Source organism: Palaemon carinicauda, chromosome 18 (genome assembly GCF_036898095.1).
Source record: "Palaemon carinicauda isolate YSFRI2023 chromosome 18, ASM3689809v2, whole genome shotgun sequence".
Classification (NCBI taxonomy): Eukaryota; Metazoa; Arthropoda; class Malacostraca; order Decapoda; family Palaemonidae; genus Palaemon; species Palaemon carinicauda.
Genome location: NC_090742.1, coordinates 87,316,491 through 87,339,144, shown reverse-complemented (window position 1 = coordinate 87,339,144; position 22,654 = coordinate 87,316,491). Strand labels below are relative to the sequence as shown.

Sequence of the window (22,654 nt, the reverse complement as noted above, 5' to 3'; positions counted from 1 at the left end):
TAAAAACAATACTTAAGATGCTCCAAACAACATATCTCCTATGCCTGCATCCTTAATACTCTCCATATTGCCTCTCTATTGATTCTATGTCAATCTTTTTTTTTTTCAAAATTCATCTTTGCCATTTACAGCTTTTCCTATACTTTCAAATTTCCCATATAATTACTTCATACCAAAGACTTAATCGACGCAATTTCTTCATTAATCATACATCGTTCATCTATTGCGTCCCAGTGTCACCCCTCGTACTTTTTCTATAAAATCTCACCATAAAATTATTTTCCCTTTATTCTAAGCAGCTGTATACACTTACAATCATTACCGTCCGATACCGCTACAAACTTACCCTTATATATATATATATATATATATATATATATATATATATATATATATATATATATATATATATATATATATATATATATATTTGTGTGTGTGTGGTGTGTGTGTATGAGTGTGGATGTGTTTGTGTATCCTTTTAGATTGCTGATTCTATATGAATTGGAATAGAATTAAGAAATGTTTAGGTTGGAAAAGGGCTAGGGAAAAAATGTGTGAATCTCCAATAATCCAGATTACCATAAAAAGGATTGATAAAAGGTTCGAAAGTTAAGTATAAAAATATAAAAAATGTCAAAGCTTTCAGATTATTTTGCATTTATTTGCCTACTGCAGAACTGTAAATTACCTTCCTAGCTGTTCTGTTTCCCCCGATGTCTACAAATGTTCATGGTTTCAGAGAAATTCACATACTTTTGTTTCTAACTAATGACTAAAACACATGGGGGCAGTTCCCCTGCTCATACGATTATCAGTGTTCCATATTGGAAACTTTGCTACCAGCCCTCATGTGATCCATAGGGTGGGACCCTTTTTATTTTTCAGTTACGACTCTCCAGTTTTCTTGAATGATTCAGTATTCAGAGTCACAACTACTTAAAGGACTATTTAAATCATTCATTCTTGGCTTCAGTAGTGTAAAGTCTCCAATGCACCCATGTATAGTTGCACTTATTTTACCATATACAATTATATCTTTTGGGAATTTCAGTTGTCTCAGAAAACTCTTGCTTAAAGAAAAATTATAGCCTACTGTTGACCCAATATTTCTTGGAGGATATGATAAGTAGAACTAAAACTGTTTCAAAATATAACTCTGGTTTTGAGTGTTCAATTAGGATGAGTATGTGTCAGTATTAATTATTCAAAAGGCCAACTCTATGGAACATAAGATTGCTAGAGATTTCAATGAAAGGATGGCATAAGCTAACTGATTGGAGAAAACTGAATTCTAATATATTTTGGATGGAAACTGTTAGATGGATGATTGAGCAAACAATAATCTAACAGAGATTGATAAGCAATCAAATATCACATAAATGAACTATGAAAGGGATGAGGCTGTAGAACTACCACAGAATTCCAAACGTTTAATGTGATAACGGTAACGTTCAGTCTTTATCAGCTATAAAATTTCCTGAAAAAAATGTAGTGGCACTCCTCGTTTGAATCGTGGCATGGTAAAAACGTAACTAAATTTATTACCATAAAAAGAAATAAATAAACTAAATCCAGTGGATGACAAATAAAAATTCCTTACATGAATAGAACCCTGAGCTGCCACAATTTGGTCACTGGTCTTTGATGCCAGACATTCTCGTAACACCTCAGAAGTCTCTGAAGGACATTCTAATTTTTGGGCCAACAATCTCGCTCCAATCTTAGGATTACGCTTCGTTGCCCAATGACAGAAACTTGCACCACTATTCATGATTCCACGATGGAACAAGTCTGCGAATGAAGATAACAATGATGAAAATTGAGTTCTCTGTTTATTGTCTAAACTCTATTACAATAAAATAACACCGAAGATTTCATTTTCCCTGATTACAATCTCAGTGCCTGTATTGTCCTTACAGCAGACAACTTACTTTTGGACAATGGAGAGTGCGCATGAAAGTTAACAGAAGCAGATCCAGCAGAGAAGCCTCCAATAGTGACTTGATTTGGGTCCCCTCCAAACTGAGCAATGTTCCTTTGAATCCAACGAAGAGCCGAAATTTGGTCCAACATTCCATAGTTACCAGGTAGAACTGAATCTCCCATACTTAGATACCCTATTTTTAATTGTGAAGATGAAATGAAAATATGAAAAAAATATATTAGATAATTCAGCGTTATTTTACTTTGTACATGAAGTAGGACTAGTAACATCATACTATGTATTTCATACTTCTTACAATAACACAACGACAATGATAATTCCAAATGAACAAGACGACTGACCTAATGCTCCAAGACGGTAGTTGACGGTTACAACTACAATATCTCTAGAAAGAAGTTTTCCTGCTCCGTAAGGAGATGACGATCCTCTCATGAAAGCGCCTCCATGGAAATAGGCAAGGACTGGGAGAAGGGTATCCTCCTCTCGGTTTTTATCACCTGTTTTATATAGAAGTAGAACTGTTCATCTTTCGGTGTCAAACCTTTCTTACACCATCAAAATTTATCAAAAACACACTTATTTAAAAGAAATGAGTGTAAGTTTTCTTTGAATTAAATTAAATATATAAACCATCAATTTGGATATGCATAACAGACAATATTGTATTCTCTAGAGAAACAACCTACCAAGGTGAGATGGGGTGAAAACATTGAGATAAAGGCAGTCTTCCTTGCCAAAGACCTTTCCAGACTGTGGATCGTATAGTGGACAACTGGAAGGTGGCTGAATGGCACTGAGATGTTTTCCAGGCCAAGGTTCCGTAAGATCAACAGGATCAGAAAAGCGCAATGTCCCCACAGGAGGCTTGGCAAATGGTATGCCTCTGTTTTAGGAAACAAAATTATCCTTTCCAACCATGTGGTATAGAAATTCTTTTGCCAAAGTTAATTTATGTCTAACATAACAAATTGGGTTTTTTTATGATCATATAAGCACACACACATACCAAAGGCACTTCCCCCAATTTTGGGGGGTAGCCGACATCAACAATGAAACAAAACAAAAAGGGGACCTCTACTCTCTACGTTCCTTCAGCCTAACCAGGGACTCAACCGAGTTCAGCTGGTACTGCTAGGGTGCCACAGCCCAACCTCCCACATTATCCACCACAGATGAAGCTTCATAATGCTGAATCCCCTACTGCTGCTACCTCCGCGGTCATCTAAGGCACCGGAGGAAGCAGCAGGGTCTACCAGAACTGCGTCACAATCGCTCGCCATTCATTCCTATTTCTAGCACGCTCTCTTGCCTCTCTCCCATCTATCCTCCTATCACCCAGAGCTTTCTTCACACCATCCATCCACCCAAACATTGGCCTTCCTCTTGTACTTCTCCCATCGAGAGAGGGTTGTGAACTCAAAGGCAGGATGCAATCAACTGAGTTGTTTATTAAGGAACACTCTCCTTTATATACAAAACCTCAAGGCAACAGGACATAACCTGTTCGAGAGACAGACAATGTTACAGAGCAAAACGGAGACATGATCATTCAGGTTCTTTTTAGTGCGAGGGAAGAGCGCAGATACAAGCATAATATATACAAAATAATTATGTACAATTATGTGACACACGGTTGGTACATCATCACCTTCTTTAGCAGACAACCATTTTCCATTCTCTCAACATGGCCAAACCACCTCAACACATTCATATCCACTCTAGCCGCTAACTCATTTCTTACACCCGTTCTCTATCTCACCACTTCGTTCCTAACCCTATCTACTCGAGATACACCAGCCATACTCCTTAGACACTTCATCTCAAACACATTCAATTTCTGTCTCTCCATCACTTTCATTCCCCACAACTCCGATCCATACATCACAGTTGGTACAATCACTTTCTCATATAGAACTCTCTTTACATTCATTCCCAACACTCTATTTTTTACTACTCCCTTAACTGCCCCCAACACTTTTCAACCTTCATTCACTCTCTGACGTACATCTGCTTCCACTCCACCATTTGCTGCAACCACAGACCCCAAGTACTTAAACTGATCCACCTATTCAAGTAACTCTCCATTCAACATGACATTCAACCTTGCACCACCTTCCCTTCTCGTACATCTCATAACCTTACTCTTACCCACATTAACTCTCAACTTCCTTCTCTCACACACCCTTCCAAATTCTGTTACTAGTCGGTCAAGCTTCTCTTCTGTGTCTGCTACCAGTACAGTATCATCCGCAAACAACAACTGATTTACCTCCCATTTATGGTCATTCTCGCCTACCAGTTTTAATCCTCGTCCAAGCACTCGAGCATTCACCTCTCTCACCACTCCATCAACATACAAGTTAAACAACCACGGCGACATCACACATCCCTGTCTCAGCCCCACTCTCACCGGAAACCAATCACTTACTTCATTTCCTATTCTAACACATGCTTTACTACCTTTGTAGAAACTTTTCACAGCTTGCAACAACCTTCCACCAACTCCATATAACCTCATCACATTCCACATTGCTTCCCTATCAACTCTATCATATGCTTTCTCCAGATCCATAAACGCAACATACACCTCCTTACCTTTTGCTAAATATTTCTTGCATATCTGCCTAACTGTAAAAATCTGATTCATACAACCCCTACCTCTTCTAAAACCACCCTGTACTTCCAAGATTGCATTCTCTGTTTTATCCTTAATCCTATTAATCATTACTCTACCATACACTTTTCCAACTACACTCAACAAACTAATACCTCTTGAATTACAACACTCATGCACATCTCCCTTACCCTTATATAGTGGTACAATACATGCACAAACCCAATCTACTGGTACCATTGACAACACAAAACACATATTAAACAATCTCATCAACCATTCAAGTACAGTCACACCCCCTTCCTTCAACATCTCAGCTTTCACACCATCCATACCAGATGCTTTTCCTACTCTCGTTTCATCTAGTGCTCTCCTCACTTCCTCTGGCACCTCAACACCTGGAACAGCAATTATATCTGCCTCCCTATTATCCTCAACATTCAGCAAACTTTCAAAATATTCCGCCCACCTTTTCCTTGCCTCCTCTCCTTTTAACAACCTTCCATTTCCATCTTTCACTGTCTCTTCAATTCTTGCGCCAGCCTTCCTTACTCTCTTCACTTCTTTCCAAAACTTCTTCTTATTCTCTTCATATGACTGACCCAATTCCTGACCCCACCTCAGGTCAGCTGCCCTCTTTGCCTCACGTACCTTGCGCTTTACTTCCACATTTTTCTCTCTATATTTTTCATACTTCTCTATACTATTACTCTGCAGCCATTCTTCAAAAGCCCTCTTTTTCTCTTCCACTTTTACCTTCACTCCTTCATTCCACCATTCACTGCCCTTCCTCATGCTGCCTCCAACAACCTTCTTGCCACATACATCACTTGCATTCCCAACAAAATTTTCTTTTACTAACTTCCACTCCTCCTCTAAATTGCCAGTTTCTCTTACTCTCACCTCGTCATATGCCATTTTCAACCTTTCCTGATACTTACTTTTTACGCCCGGTTTTATTAGCTCTTCAACCCTCACTAGCTCCCTTTTACATCCACCTACTCTATTCCCCCACTCTTTTGCTACGACTAATTTTCCTTCCACCAAAAACTGATCAGACATACCGTTAGCCATACCCCTAGACACGTGCACGTCTTTCAATCTTCCAAACATTCTTTTAGTTATCAACACATAATCCATTAATGCCCTTTCTACTACTCTTCCATTTGCCACTCTTACCCATGTATACTTATTTTTATCTTTCTTTTTAAAAAAGCTATTACTTATCACCATCTCTTGTTCAACACACATATCTACCAGTCTCTCACCACTCTCATTTTCACCTGGTACGCCATACTTCCCAATGACACCTTCTACCTCTCCAGCGCCCACTCTAGCATTTAAGTCACCCATGACAACTACATAATTCCTTCTACCCAGTCCTTCTACACACCTAGTTAATTCATTCCAGAACTCATTCCGCTCTTCTTCACTTTTCTCACTACCTGGCCTATACGCACTGACAAACGCCCAACATTCCCTACCCAACCTAACCCTTACCCACATTAACCTAGATGATATCTCCTCCCATTCCACTACTTTACCTGTCATCCATTCACTCAGCAATAACGCCACACCCTCTCTCGCTCTTCCCCTTTCAATCCCAGACACTCTGCCAGACATTTCACCAAACATCACTTCACCCTTTCCTTTCATCTTTGTCTCACACAAGGCCAATACATCCATCCTTCTACTTCTAAACATACTTCCAATCTCACATCTTTTACTCTCTATCGTACTACATCCACGCACATTCAAACACCCCAAAACTAGAGTGCGGGGAGCAGTCACTCTCCCCCCAGCTCCATCTCTTTGTCGATGTCTCGTAGGATTTTTATACAGGAGAGGGGGTTCCCAGCCCCCTTGTCCCGTCCCTTTTAGTCGCCTCTTACGACACGCAGGGATAACGTTGGCGCTATTCATATATAGAGAGTAGAGGTCCCCTTTTGTTTTGTTTCATTGTTGATGTCGGCTACCCCTCAAAATTGGGGGAAGTGCCTTTGGTATATGGATGGATATATATATATATATATATATATATATATATATATATATATATATATATATATATATATATATATATAAATTTCTACCTCATACTTGGGATCGAACGCTAGCCCCTTCTAATGAAAGGCCAGGTCGAAACCAACCATGCCACGAGAGCCCATTAAAGGAAATCTGAACCTGACACTAATCTAGCTGTCCGAGGATTTACCTGGTGAGACATCAGTCTCTTTACCAGCGAGTTTTACCAGATTTCCCCGGGCCACCACGTGACACAATTGGTAGTAATTCATTCAAATTACCCCTAATGAGTCAATATGGATAAATATCAACACAACATCGTGTTCAAATAGAAATAAATTTCTACCTCATACTTGGGATCGAACGCTAGCCCCTTCTAATGAAAGGCCAGGTCGAAACCAACCATGCCACGAGAGCCCATAAAAGGAAATCTGAACCTGACACTAATCTAGCTGTCCGAGGATTTACCTGGTGAGACATCAGTCTCTTTACCAGCGAGTTTTACCAGATTTCCTCGGGCCACCACGTGACACAATTGGTAGTAATTCATTCAAATTACCCCTAATGAGTCAATATGGATAAATATCAACACAACATCGGGTTCAAATAGAAATAAATTTCTACCTCATACTTGGGATCGAACGCTAGCCCCTTCTAATGAAAGGCCAGGTCGAAACCAACCATGCCACGAGAAATTTATTTCTATTTGAACACGATGTTGTGTTGATATTTATCCATATTGACTCATTAGGGGTAATTTGAATGAATTACTACCAGATAAAAAAAAACAAAAAAAAAACTAAAAAAAAATACAAAATAAAAGAAAAAAAAGGAGCAGCAGCAAGAGGAGGAAGAAAAGGAGGAGGAGAAGCAGCAGATAAAAAAAAACAAAAAAAAAACTAAAAGAAATATAAATCCCCCCCCCCCAAAAAAAAAAAGGAGCAAAGGCAAGAGGAGGAAGAAGGAGGAGAAGCAGCAAAAAAAAAAAAAACCTAAAAAAAATATAAAACCCGAAAAAAAAGGAGCAAAGGCAAGAGGACGAAGAGAAGGAGGAGGAAAAGCAGCAAAAAAAAAAAAAACCTAGAAAAAAAAACAAAAACCCCCCCAAAAAAAAGGAGCAGCAGCAAGAGGAGGAAGAGAAGGAGAAGGAGAAGCAGCAAAAAAAAAAAAAAAAGAGCAGCAGCAAGAGGAGGAAGAGAAGGGGGAGGAGAAACAGCAGAAGAAAAATAAAAACCTAAAAGAAATATAAAACCCTAAATAAAAAAAAAAGGAGCAAAGGCAAGAGGAGGAAGAGAAGGAGGAGGAGAAGCAGCAAAAAAAAAAAAAAACTAAAAAAAAAATACAAAAACCAAAAAAAAAAAAAAAAAAAAAGGAGCAGCAGCAAGAGGAGGAAGAGAATGAGAAGGAGAAGCAGCAGATAAAAAACAAAACAAAAAAAACTAAAAAAAAATACAAAAACCAAATATAAAAAATAAAATAAAGAGCAGCAGCAAGAGAAGGAAGAAAAGGAATAGGAGAAGCAGCAGAAAAAACAAAAAACCTAAAAAGAATACAAAAACCAAAAAAAAAAAAAAAAAAAAAAGGACCAGCGGCAAGAGGAGGGAGAGAAGGAGGAGGAGAAGAAGCAGAAAAAACAAAAAACCTAAAAAAGTAATAAAACCCGAAAAATAGGAGCAAAGGCAAGAGGAGGAAGAGAGGGAGGAGGAGAAGCAGCAAAAAAACAAAAAAAAAGACCTAAAAAAAAATACAAAAACCAAAAAAAAAAAAAGGAAAGGAGCAAAAGGGAGCAGCAGCAAGAGGAGGAGGAGAAGGAGGAGGAGAAGCAGCAAAAAAAAAAATAAATAAATGAATAAATAAATAAAAAAATACAAAAACCAAAAAAAAAAAATGGAGCAGCAGTAAGAGGTGGAAGAGAAGGAGGAGGAGAAGCAGCAGATAAAAAAAATTAAAAAAACTAAAAAAAACATAAAAAAAAGGAGCAGCAGCAAGAGGAGGAAGAGAAGGAGGAGATGCAGCAGATAAAAAACAAAAAACCTAAAAAAAATATAAAACCCGAAAAAAGGAGCAAAGGCAAGACGAGGAGGAGGAGAAGCAGTAATAAAAAAAAAAAAAACTAAAAAAAAAATACAAAAACCCCCAAAAACAAAAAGGAGCAGCAGCTAGAGGAAGAAGAGAAGAAAGAGGAGAAGCAGCAAAAAAAAAATACAAAAACCAAAATAAAAAAAATGGAGCAGCAGCAAGAGGAGGAAGAGAAGTAGAAGGAGAAGAAGCAGAAAAAAACAAAAAACATAAAAAAGTAATAAAACCCGAAAAAAAGGAGCAAAGGCAAGAGGAGGAAGAGGAGAAGATAAAAAAACAAAAAAACTAAAAAATAAAACTAAAAAAAAAAAAGGAGCAGCAAGAGAAGGAAGAAAAGGAGGAGAAGCAGCAGAAAAAAAACAAGAAAACCTAAAAAAAATATACAAAAACCAAAAAAAAAAAAAAAAAAAAGGGGCAGCAGCAAAAGGAGGAAGAGAAGGAGGAGGAGGAGAAGCAGCAAAAAGAAAAAAAAAAAACTAAAAAAGTAAAACAAACCCCCCCCCCAAAAAAAAAAAGGAGCAGCAGCAAGGGGAGGAAGAGAAGGAGGAGGAGAAGCAACAGATAAAAAAATAAAAAAAAACTAGAAAAAAATACAAAAACCAAAAAAAAAAAAAAAAGCAGCAGCAAGAGGAGGAAGAGAAGGAGGAGGAAAAGCAGCAGAAAAAACACAAAAAAACTAAAAAAAGAAATACAAAAACCAAAACAAAAAAAACAAAAAAAGGGGAGCAGCAGCAAGAGGAGGAAGAGAAGGAGGAGGAGAAGCAGCAAAAAAAAAAAAAAATAAAAAAATAAAAACCAAAAAAAAAAAGAAAGAATGGAGCAGCAGCAAGAGGTGGAAGAGAAGGAGGAGGAGAAGCAGCAGATAAAAAAAAAAAAAAAAAATAAAAATCTAAAAAAAAAAGAAAAGGACCAGCAGCAAGAGGAGGAAGAGAAGCAGGAGAAGCAGCAGATAAAAAACAAAAAACCTAAAGAAAATATAAAACCCGAAAAAAGGGAGCAAAGGCAAGAGGAGGAGGAGGAGAAGCAGCAATAAAAACAAGAAAAAACTAAAAAAAAATACAAAAACCAAAAAAAAAAAAAAAGGAGCAGCAGCTAGAGGAGGAAGAGAAGGAAGAGGAGAGGCAGCAAAAAAAAAATAAATAAATAAAATATACAAAAACCAAAATAAAAAAAAGGAGCAGCAGCAAGAGAAGGAGAAGGAGAAGCAGCAGAAAAAAAAAACAAAAAACCTAAAAAGTAATAAAACCTAAAGAAAAGGAGCAAAGGCAAGTAGGAGAAGGAGAAGCAGGAAAAAAAAAATAAAAAAAAATGAAAAAAAATTCAAAATCCAAAAAAAAAAAAGAAAAGGAGCAGCAGCAAGAGGAAGAAGAGAAGGAGGAGGAGAAGCAGCAGAATAAAACAAAAAACCTAAAAATAATATAAAACCCGAAAAAAAAGAGCAAAGGCAAGAGGAGGAAGAGAAGGAGGAGGAGAAGCAGCAAAAAAAAAAATAACAAAAAATAATTAAAAAATAAAATAATACAAAAAAAAGGAGCAGCAGTAAGAGGAGGAAAAGGAGGAGGAGAACCCACAAAAAAAAAAAAAAAAAAAAAAAAAGGGAGCAGCAGCAAGAGAAGGAAAAGAAGCAGGAGGGGAAGCAGCAAAAAAAAAAAAAAAAAAAAAAAATATTAAATATAATATAAACCACCCCCTAAAAAAAGAAGCAGCACCAAGAGGAAGAAGGGAATCAGGAGGTGGAGGAGCAAAAGAAAAAAGAAAAACAATATAAAAAATATACAAAAAAAAATAAAAAGCAGCAGCAGCAAGAGGTGGAAGAGAAGCAGGAGGAGAAGAAGCAAAACAAAAAAAAATACAAAATCCTAAGAATAAGAATATAAACCAAAAAAAAAAAGAAATAAAAAATAAAGCAGCAGCAAGAGGAGGAGGAGAAAAAGGAACTTTGTTTTCACGAGGAAATATCCTTTGATGTAGAGGTACAAGCCTACATTATAGGGTAAAGTACTGTCTCAATTGGGAAGATCGAGTAATTGGACTATGGAAGATGGAGAGAAAAAAGAACTTTGTTTTGAGGAGGAAATATCCTTTTTTGTAGTGGTACAGGCCTACATTATAGGATAAAGTTCTGACTCATTTGGAACGATCAAGTACTTGGAATATGGAAGATTGACAGAAAAAGGAACTCTGTTTTGAGGAGGAAATATCCTTTGATGTAGTGGTACAAGCCTACATTATAGGATAAAGTACTGGCTTAGTGCGAAGGATCAAGTAGTTGGACTATGGAAGATGGACAGAAAAAGGAACTTTGTTTTGAGGAGGAAATATCCTTTGATGTAGTGGTACAGGCCTACTTTATAGGATAAAGTACTGGCTCAGTTGGAAGGATCAAGTAGTTGGACTATGGAAGATGGACAGAAAAAGGAACTTTGTTTTGAGGAGGAAATATCCTTTGATGTAGTGATACAGACCTGTATTATAAGATAAAGTACTGTCTCATTTGGAAGGATCAGGTAGTTGGACTATGGAAGATGGACAGAAAAAGGAACTTTGTTTTGAGGAGGAAATATCCTTTGATGTAGAGATACAAGCCTATATTATAGGATAAAGTACTGTCTCAGCTGGAACGACCAAGTAGTTGGACTAAGGAAGATGGACAGGAAAAAGGACCTTTGTTTTAAGGAGGAAATATCTTTTGATGTAGAGGTACAAGCCTACATTATAGGATAAAGTACTGGCTCAGTTGGAGGGATCAGGTAGTTGGACTATGGAAGATGGACAGAAAAAGGACCTTTGTTTTGAAGAGGAAATATTCTTTGATGTAGGGGTACAGGCCTACATTATAGGATAAAGTACTGTCTCAGTTGGAAGGATCAGGTAGTTGGACTATGGAAGATGGACAGAAAAGGGACCTTTGTTTTGATGAGGAAATATCCTTTGATGTAGAGGTACAGGCCTACATTATAGGATAAAGTACTATCTCAGTTGGAAGGATCAGGTAGTTGGACTATGGAAGATGGACATGAAAAGGACCTTTGTTTTGAGGAGGAAATATGCTTTGAAGTAGAGGTACAAGCCTACATTATAGGATAGATTACTGGCTCTGTTGGAAGGATCAGGTAATTAGACTATGGAAGATAGACAAAAAAAAGGCCTTAGTTTTGAGGAGGAAATATCCTTTGATGTAGTAGTACAGGGCTACATTATAGGATAATGTACTGTCTCAGTTTGAAGAATCAAGTAGTTGGACTATGGAAGATGGACAGAAAAAGGAACTTTGTTTTGAGGAGGAAATATCCTTTGATGTAGAGGTACAAGCCTACATTAAAGGATGAAGTACTAGCTCAGTTGGAAGGATCAGGTAGTTGGACTATGGAAGATGGACAATAAAAGGACCTTTGTTTTGAGGAGGAAATATCCTTTGATGTAGAGGTACAAGCCTAAATTATAGGATAAAGTACGGTATCAGTTGGAAGGATCAGGTTGTTGGACTATGGAAGATGGACAGAAAAAGGACCTTTGTTTTGAGGAGGAAATGTCTTTTGATGTAGTGGTACAGGCCTACATTAGAGGATAAAGTACTGGCTCATTTGGAAGGATCAAGTAGTTGGACTATGGAAGATGGACAGAAAAAGGAACTTTGTTTGGAGGAGGAAATATCCTTTGATGTAGTGTTACAGGCCTATACTATAGGATAAAGTACTGTCTCAGTTGGAAGGATCAAGTAGTTGGACTATGGAATATGGACAGAAAAAGGAACTTTGTTTTGAGGAGGATATATCCATTGATGTAGTGGTACAGGCCTACATTATAGGATAAAGTACTGTCTCGGTTGGAACGATCAAGTAGTTGGACTATGGAAGATGGACAGAAAAAGGAACTTTGTTTTGAGGAGGAAATATCCTTTTATGTAGTGGTACACGCCTATATTAAAGGATAAAGTACTGTCTCAGTTGGAAGGATCAAGTAGTTAGACTATGGAAGATGGACAGAAAAAGGAACTTTGTTTTGAGGAAGAAATATCCTTTGATGTAGTGGTATAGCCCTACATTATAGGATAAAGTACTGGCTCAGTTGGAAGGATCAGGTAGTTGGACTATGGAAGATACACAGAAAAAGGAACTTTGTTTTGAGGAAGAAATATCCTTTGATGTAGTTGTATAGCCCTACATTATAGGATAAAGAACTGGCTCAGTTGGAAGGATCAAGTAGTTGGACTATGGAAGATGGACAGAAAAAGGAACTTTGTTTTGAGGAAGAAATATCCTTTGATGTAGTGGTACAGGACTACATTATAAGATAAAGTACTGTCTCAGTTGGAAGGATCAGGTAGTTGGACTATGGTAGATGGACAGAAAAGGAACTTTGTTTGGAGGAGGAAATATCCTTTGATGTAGTGGTACAGGCCTATACTATAGGATAAAGTACTGTCTCAGTTGGAAGGATCAAGTACTTGGACTATGGAAGATGGACAGAAAAAGGAACTTTGTTTTGAGGAGGAAATATCCTTTGATGTAGTGGTACAGGCCTACATTATATGATAAAGTACTAGCTCAGTTGGAACGATCAAGTAGTTGGACTATGGAAGATGGACAGAAAAAGGAACTTTGTTTTGAGGAGGAAATATCCTTTGATGTAGTGGTACAGGCCTACATTATATGATAAAGTATTGGCTCAGTTGGAACGATCAAGTAGTTGGACTATGGAAGATGGACAGAAAAAGGAACTTTGTTTTGAGGAGAAAATATCCTTTGATGTAGTGGTACAGGCCTACATTATAGGATAAAGTACTGGCTCAGATGGAACGATAAAGTAGTTGGACTATGGAAGATGAACAAAAGGAACTTTGTTTTGAGGAGGAAATATCCTTTGATGTAGAGGTACGGTCCTACATAATAGGATAAAGTACTGGCTCAGTTGGAACGATCAAGTAGTTGGACTATGGAAGATGGACAGCAAAAATCAACTTTGTTTTGAGAAGGATATATCCTTTGATGTAGTGGTACAGGCCTACATTATAGGATAAAGTACTGGCTCAGTTCGAACGATCAAGTAGTTGGACTATGGAAGATGGACAGAAAAAGGACTTTTGTTTTGAAGAGAAAATATCCTTTGATGTAGTGGTACAGGCCTATATTACAGGATAAAGTAGTGTCTCAGTTGGAAAGATCAGGTAGTTGGACTATGGAAGATGGACAGAAAAAGGACCTTTGTTTTGAGGAGGAAATATCTTTTGATGTAGTGGTACAGGCCTACATTATAGGATAAAGTACTGGCTCAGTTGTAAGGATCAGGTAGTTGGACTATGGAAGATGGACAGAAAAAGGAACTTTGTTTGGAGGAGGAAATATCCTTTGATGTAGTGGTACAGACCTACATTATAGGATAAAGTACTGTCTCAGTTGGAAGGATAAGGTAGTTGGACTATGGAAGATGGACAATAAAAGGACCTTTGTTTTGAGGAGGAAATATCCTTGGATGTAGAGGTACAAGCCTAAATTATAGGAAAAATTATGGTATCAGTTAGAAGAATCGGGTAGTTGGACTATGGAAGATGGAAAGAAAAATGACCTTTGTTTTGAGGAGGAAATATCCTTTGATGTATTGGTACAGGCCTACATTAGAGGATAAAGTACTGTCTCAGTTGGAAGGATCAAGTAGTTGGACTATGGAAGATGGACAGAAAAACGAACTTTGTTTTGAGGAGGATATATCCTTTGATGTAGTGGTACAGGCCTACATCATAGGATAAAGTACTGTCTCAGTTAGAAGGATCATGTAGTAGGACTATGGAAGATGGACATAAAAAGGAACTTTGTTTTAAGCAGGAAATACCCTTTGAGGTAGTGGCACAGACCTGAATTAAAGGATAAAGTGCTGTCTCAGTTGGAAGGATCAAGTAGTTGGACTATGGAAGATGGAGAGAAAAAGGAACTTTGTTTTGAGGAGGAAATATCCATTGATGTAGTGGTACAGGCCTAGATTATAGGATAAAGTACTGTCTCAGTTGGATGGATCATGTAGTTGTACTATGGAAGATGGACATAAAAAGGAACTTTGTTTTGAGGAGGAAATATACATTGATGTAGTGGTACAGGCCTATATTATAGGATAAAGTACTGTCTCAGTTTGAAGGATCATGTAGTTGGACTATGGAAGATGGACATAGAAAGTAACTTTGTTTTGAGGAGGAAATATCCTTTGATGTAGTGGTACAGGCCTACATTATAGCATAAAGTACTGTCTCAGTTAGAAGGATAGAGTAGTTGGACTATGGAAGATGGACAGAAAAAGGAACTTTGTTTTGAGGAGGAAATACCCTTTGATGTAGTGGCACAGACCTGCATTATAGGATAAAGTACTGTCTCAGTTGGAACGATCAAGTAGTTGGACTATGGAAGATGGACAGAAAAAGGGACTTTGTTTTGAGGGGGAAATATCCTTTGATGTAGTGGTACTGGCCTATATTATAGGATAAAGTTCTGTCTCAGTTGGATGGATCATGTAGTTGTACTATGGAAGATGGACATAAAAAGGAACTTTGTTTTGAGGAGGAAATATACATTGATGTAGTGGTACAGGCCTATATTATAGGATAAAGTACTGTCTCAGTTTGAAGGATCATGTAGTTGGACTATGGAAGATGGACATAGAAAGTAACTTTGTTTTGAGGAGGAAATATCCTTTGATGTAGTGGTACAGGCCTACATTATAGCATAAAGTACTGTCTCAGTTAGAAGAATAGAGTAGTTGGACTATGGAAGATGGACAGAAAAAGGAACTTTGTTTTGAGGAGGAAATACCCTTTGATGTAGTGGCACAGACCTGCATTATAGGATAAAGTACTGTCTCAGTTGGAAGGATCATGTAGTTGGACTATGGAAGATAGACATAAAAAGGAACTTTATTTGAGGAGGAAATATCCTTCGATGTAGAGGAATAGCCCTACATATAGGATAAATTACTGGCTCAGTTGGAACGATCAAGTAGTTGGACTATGGAAGATGGACAGGAAAAGGAACTTTGTTTTGAGGAGGAAATATCCTTTGATGTAGAGGTACAAGACTACATTATAGGATAAAGTACTGTCTCAGTATGAAGGATCCAGTACTTGGACTATGGAAGATGGACAAAAAAAGTAACTTTATTTTGAAAAGGAAATATCTTTTGATGTAGTGGTACAGGACTATATTATAAGATAAAGTACTGTCTCAGTTGGAAGGATCAAGTAGTTGGACTATGGAAGATGGACAGAAAAAGGAACTTTGTTTTGAGGAGGAAATATCCTTTGATATAGTGGTATAGCCCTACATATAGGATAAATTACTGTCTTAGTTGGAACGATCAAGTAGTTTGACTATGGAAGATGGACAAAAAAAGGAACTTTGTTTTGAGAAGGAAATATCCTTTGATGTAGAGGTACAGGACTACATTATAGTGTAAAGTACTGTCTCAGTATGAAGGATCAAGTACTTGGACTATGGAAGATGGACAAAAAAAGAAACTTTATTTTGAAAAGGAAATATCCTTTGATGTAGAGGTACAGGACTACATTATAGTGTAAAGTACTGTCTCAGTTGGAAGGATCAAGTAGTTGGACTATGGAAGATGGAGAGAAAAAGGAACTTTGTTTTGAGGAGGAAATATCCATTGATGTAGTGGTACAGGCCTAGAATATAGGATAAAGTTCTGTCTCAGTTGGATGGATCATGTAGTTGTACTATGGAAGATGGACATAAAAAGGAACTTTGTTTTGAGGAGGAAATATACATTGATGTAGTGGTACAGGCCTATATTATAGGATAAAGTACTGTCTCAGTTTGAAGGATCATGTAGTTGGACTATGGAAGATGGACATAGAAAGTAACTTTGCTTTGAGGAGGAAATATCCTTTGATGTAGTGGTACAGGCCTACATTATAGCATAAAGTACTGTCTCAGTTAGAAGGATAGAGTAGTTGGACTATGGAAGATGGACAGAAAAAGGAACTTTGTTTGGAAGAAAAAATATCCTTTGATGTAGTGGTACAGGCCTAGATTATAGGATAAAGTACTGGCTCAGTTGGAAGGATCAGGTAGTTGGACTATGGAAGATGGAGAGAAAAAGGAACTTGGTTTGGAAGAAAAAATATCCTTTGATGTAGTGGTACAGGCCTAGATTATAAGATAAAGTACTGGCTCAGTTGGAAGGATCAGGTAGTTGGACTATGGAAGATGGAGAGAAAAAGGAACTTGGTTTGGAAGAAAAAATATCCTTTGATGTAGTGGTACAGGCCTACATAATAGGATAAAGTACTGTCTCAGTTGGAACGACCAAGTAGTTGGACTATGGAAGATGGACAGAAAAAGGAACCTTGTTTTGAGGAGGAAATATCCTTTGATGTATTTGTACAGGCCTACATTATAGGATAAAGCACTGTCTCAGTTGGAACGATCAAGTACTTGGACTATGGAAGATGGACAGAAAAAGGAGCTTTATTTTGAGGAGGAAATATCCTTTGATGTAGAGGTACAAGTCTACATTATAGGATAAAGTACTGTCTCAATTGGAACGATCAAGTAGTTGGACTATGGAAGATGGAGAGGAAAAGGAACTTTGTTTTGAGGAGGAAATATCCTTTGATGTAGAGGTACAAGCCTACATTACAGGATGAAGTACTGGCTCAGTTGGAACGATAAAGTGATTGGACTATGGAAGATGGACAAAAGGAACTTTGTTTTGAGAAGGAAATATCCTTTGATGTAGAGATACGGGCCTACATAATAGGATAAAGTACTGGCTCAGTTGGAACGATCAAGTAGTTGGACTATGTAAGATGGACAGAAAAAAGGAACTTTGTTTTGAGGAGGAAATATCCTTTGATGTAGTGGTACAGGCCCATATTATGAGATAAAGTACTGGCTCAGTTGGAACGATCAAGTAGTTGGACTATGGAAGATGGACAGAAAAGGGACCTTTGTTTTGAGGAGGAAATATCCTTTGATGTAGTTGTACAGCCCTACATTATAGGATAAAGTACTGGCTCAGTTGGAGGGATCAGGTAGTTGGACTATGGAAGATGGACAGAAATAGGAACTTTGTTTTGAGGAGGAAATATCCTTTAATGTAGTGGTACAGACCTGCATTATAGGATAAAGTACTGTCTCAGTTGGAAGGATCAGGTAGTTATACTAATGAAGATGGACAAAAAAAGGACCTTTGTTTTGAGGAGGAAATATCTTTTGATGTAGAGGTACAAGCCTACATTATAGGATAAAGTACTGGCTCAGTTGGGAGGACAAGGTAGTTGGACTATAGAAGATGGACAGAAAAAGGACCTTTGTTTTGAGGAGGAAATATGCTTTGATGTAGAGGTACAAGCCTACTTTATAGGATAAAGTACTATCTCAGTTGGAAGGATCAAGCAGTTGGACTATGGAAGATGGACAGAAAAAAGACCTTTGTTTTGAGGAGGAAATATCTTTTGATGTAGAGGAACAAGCCCACATTATAGGATAAAGTACTGGCTCAGTTGGAAGGATCAGGTAGTAGGACTATGGAAGATGGACAGAAAAAAGACCTTTGTTTTGAGAAGTAAATATCCTTTGATGTAGTGGTACAGCCCTACATTATAGGATAAAGTACTGGCTCAGTTGGAAGGATCAGGTAGTTGGACTATGGAAGATGGACAGAAAAAGGAGCTTTGTTTTGAGGAGGAAATATCCTTTGATGTAGTGGTACAGGCTTACATTACAGGGTAAAGTACTGTCTCAGTTTGAAGGATCAAGTAGTTGGACAATGGAAGATGGACAGAAAAAGGAACTTTGTTTGGAAGAAAAAATATCCTTTGATGTAGTAGGACCGGCCTATATTATAGGATAAAGTACTGTCTCAGTTGGAAGGATCAGGTAGTTGGACTATGGAAGATGGACAGAAAAAGGACCTTTGTTTTGAGGAGGAAATATCCTTCGATGTAGAGGTACAATCTTACATTATAGGATAAAGTACTGGCTCATTTGGAAGGATCAGGTAGTTGGACTGTGGAAGATGGAAAGAAAAATGACCTTTGTTTTGAGGAAGAAATATCCTTTGACGAAGTGGTACAGGCCTACATTATAGGATAAAGTACTGTCTCAGTTGGAAGGATCATGTAGTTGGACTATGGAAGATGGACAAAAAAAGGACCTTTGTTTTGAGGAAGAAATATCCTTTGATGTAGTGGTACAGGCCTACATTATAGGATAAAGTACTCTCTCATTTTGAACGATCAAGTAGTTGGACTATGGAAGATGGACAGAAAAAGGACCTTTGTTTTGAGGAGGAAATATCCTTTGATGTAGTGGTATAGGCCTACATTATAGGAAAAAGTACTGTCTCAGTTGGAAGGATCAGGTAGTTGGACTATGGAAGATGGACAAAAAAAAAGGACCTTTGTTTTGAGGAAGAAATATCCTTTGATGTAGTGGTACAGGCCTACTTTAGAGGATAAAGTGCTGTCTCAGTTGGAAGGATCAAGTAGTTGTACTATGGAAGATGGACAGAAGAAGGAACTTTTTTGAGGAGGAAATATCCTTTGATATAGTGGTATAGGCCTACATTATAGGATAAAGTACTGTCTCAGTTTGAAGGATCAAGTACTTGGACTATGGAAGATGGACAGAAAAAGGAACTTTGTTTTGAGGAGGAAATATCCTTTGATGTAGAGGTACAAGCCTACATTATAGAATAAAGTACTGTCTCAGTTGGAAGGATCAAGTAGTTGGACTATGGAAGATGAACAGAAAAAGGACCTTTGTTTTGAGGATGAAATATACTTTGATGTAGAGGTACAAGCCTACATTATAGGATAAAGTACTCTCAGTTGGAACGATCAAGTAGTTGGACTATGGAAGATGGAGAGAAAAAGGAACTTTGTTTTGAGGAGGAAATATCCTCTTTTGTAGTGGTACAGGCCTACATTATTGGATAAAGTACTGGTTCAGTTGGAACGATCAAGTAGTTGGACTATGGAAGATGGAGAGAAAAAGGAACTTTGTTTTGAGGAGGAAATATCCTTTGATGTAGAGTACAAGCCTACATTATAGGATAAAGTACTGTCTCAGTTGGAACGATAAAGTAGTTGGACTATGGAAGATGGACAGAAAAAGGAACTTTGTTTTGAGGAGGAAATATCCTTTCATGTAGTGGTACAGGCCTATATTATAGGATAAAGTACTGGCTCAGGTGGAACGATAAAGTAGTTGGACTATGGAAGATGGACAGAAAAAGGAACTTTGTTTTAAGGAGGAAATATCCTTTGATGTAGTGGTACAGGCCTACATTATAGGATAAAGTACTGGCTCAGTTTGAACGATAAAGTAGTTGGACTATGGAAGATGGACTGAAAAATGAACTTTGTTTTAAGGAGGAAATATCCTTTGATGTAGTGGTACAGGCCTACATTATAGGATAAAGTACTGGCTCAGTTGGAACGATCAAGTAGTTGGACTATGGAAGATTTAGAGAAAAAGGAACTTTGTTTTGAGGAGGAAATATCCATTTTTGTAGTGGTACAGGCCTACATTATAGGATAAAGTACTGTCTCAGTTGGAAGGATCAAGTACTTTGACTATGGAAGATGGACAGAAAAAGGAACTTTGTTTTGAGGAGGAAATATCCTTTGAAGTAGTAGTACAGGCCTACATTATTGGATAAAGTACTGTCTCAGTTGGAAGGATCAAGTAGTTGGACTATGGAAGATGGACAGAAAAAGGAACTTTGTGTCAGGAAGAAATATCCTTTTATGTAGTGGTACAGGCCTACATTATAGGATAAAGTACTGTCTCAGTTTGAAGGATCAAGTAGTTGGACTATGGAAGATGGACAGAAAAAGGAACTTTGTTTTGAGGAGGAAATATCCTTTGATGTAGAGGTACAAGCCTACATTATAGGATAAAGTACTGTCTCAGTTGGAAGGATCAAGTACTTGGACTATGGAAGATGGACAGAAAAAGGAGCTTTTTTTTGAGGAGGAAATATCCTTTGACGTAGTAGTACGGGCCTACATTAAAGGATAGAGTACTGTCTCAGTTGGAAGGATCAAGTACTTGGACTATGGAAGATGGACAGAAAAAGGACCTTTGTTTTGAGGTGGAAATATTCTTTGATGTAGTAGTACGGGCGTACATTATAGGATAAAGTACTCTCTCAGTTGGAACGATCAAGTAGTTGGACTATGGAAGATGGACAGAAGAAGGACCTTTGTTTCGAGGAGGACATATCCTTTGATGTAGTGGTACAGGCCTACTTTAGAGGATAAAGTACTGGCTCAGTTCGAAGGATGAAGTAGTTGGACTATGGAAGATGGACAGAAAAAGGAACTTTGTTTGGAGGAGGAAATATCTTTTGATGTAGTGGTATGGGCCTATATTATAGGATAAAGTGCTGTCTCAGTTGGAAGGATCAAGTAGTTGGACTATGGAATATGGACAGAAAAAGGAACTTTGTTTTGAGGAGGAAATATCCTTTGATATAGTGGTATAGGCCTACATTATAGGATAAAGTACTGTCTCAGTTTGAAGTATCAAGTACTTGGACTATGGAAGATGGACAGAAAAAGGAACTTTGTTTTGAAGAGGAAATATCCTTTGATGTAGTGGTACAAGCCTACATTGTAGGATAAAGTACTGTCTCAGTTGGGAGAATCAAGTATTTGGATTATGGAAAATGGACAGAAAAAGGAACATTGTTTTGAGGATGAAATATACTTTGATGTAGAGGTACAAGCCTACATTATAGGATAAAGTACTCTCAGTTGGAACGATCAAGTAGTTGGACTATGGAAGATGGAGAGAAAAAGGAACTTTGTTTTGAGGAGGAAATATCCTATTTTGTAGCGGTACAGGCCTACATTATTGGATAAAGTACTGGTTCAGTTGGAACGATCAAGTAGTTGGACTATGAAAGATGGAGAGAAAAAGGAACTTTGTTTTGAGGAGGAAATATCCTTTGATGTAGAGGTACAAGCCTACATTATAGGATAAAGTACTGTCTCAGTTAGAAGGATAAAGTAGTTGGACTATGGAAGATCGACAGAAAAAGGACCTTTGTTCTGAGGAGGAAATATCCTTTGATGTAGTAGTACGGGCCTACATTATAGGATAAAGTACTGTCTCAGTTAGAAGGATCAAGTAGTTGGACTATGGAAGATGGACAGAAAAAGGACCTTTGTTTTGAGGAGGAAATATCCTTCGATGTAGAAGTACAAGCGTACATTATAGGATAAAGTACTGGCTCAGTTGCAAGGATCAAGTAGTTGGACTATGGAAGATGGACAGAAAAAGGAACTTTGTTTTGAGGAGGAAATATCCTTCTATGTAGAAGTACAAGCTTACATTATAGGATAAGGTACTGTCTCAGTTTGAGGGATCAAGTACTTTGACTATGGAAGATGGACAGAAAAAGGAACTTTGTTTTGAGGAGGAAATACCTTTTATGTAGAGGTACAAGCCTACATTATAGGATGAAGTACTGTCTCAGTTAGAAGTATCAGGTTGTTGGACTATGGAAGAGGGACAGAAAAGGGACCTATGTTTTGAGGAGGAAATATCTTTTGATGTAGTGGTACAGGCCTATATTATAGGATAAAGTACTGTCTCAGTTCGAAGGATCAAGTAGTTGGACTATGGGAAGATGGACAGAAAAAGGAACTTTGTTTTGAGATGGAAATATCCTTTGAGGTAGTGGTACAGGCCTACAATATAGGATAAAGTACTGTCTCAGTTGGAACGATCAAGTAGTTGGACTCTGGAAGATGTACAAAAAAAGGACCTTTGTTTTGAGGAGAAAATATCCTTTGATGTAAAGGTACAAGCCTACATTATAGGATAAAATACTCTCTCACTTGGAAGGATCAAGTAGCTGGACTATGGAAGATGGACAGAAAAAGGAACTTTGTTTTGAGGAGGAAATATCCTTTGATGTAGTGGTACAGACCTGCATTATAGGATAAAATACTGTCTCAGTTCGAAAGATCA

General features: G+C 37.7%; 1 protein-coding gene across 3 annotated transcripts in view; it reads right to left on the bottom strand.

Moving 5' to 3' along the window:
• Positions 1 to 22,654, bottom strand: part of LOC137657929 (esterase E4-like) — a 71,229-nt gene that overhangs the window by 9,607 nt on the left and 38,968 nt on the right. For all 3 annotated transcript variants that reach the window (XM_068392624.1, XM_068392626.1, XM_068392625.1), the window contains exons 4-7: positions 2,635 to 2,831; positions 2,290 to 2,445; positions 1,935 to 2,120; positions 1,604 to 1,794 (exon numbers count right to left, since the gene is read on the bottom strand). In XM_068392624.1, the coding sequence (XP_068248725.1) occupies positions 1,604 to 1,794; positions 1,935 to 2,120; positions 2,290 to 2,445; positions 2,635 to 2,831 (730 nt within the window). The remainder of the gene's footprint in view (positions 1 to 1,603; positions 1,795 to 1,934; positions 2,121 to 2,289; positions 2,446 to 2,634; positions 2,832 to 22,654) is intronic.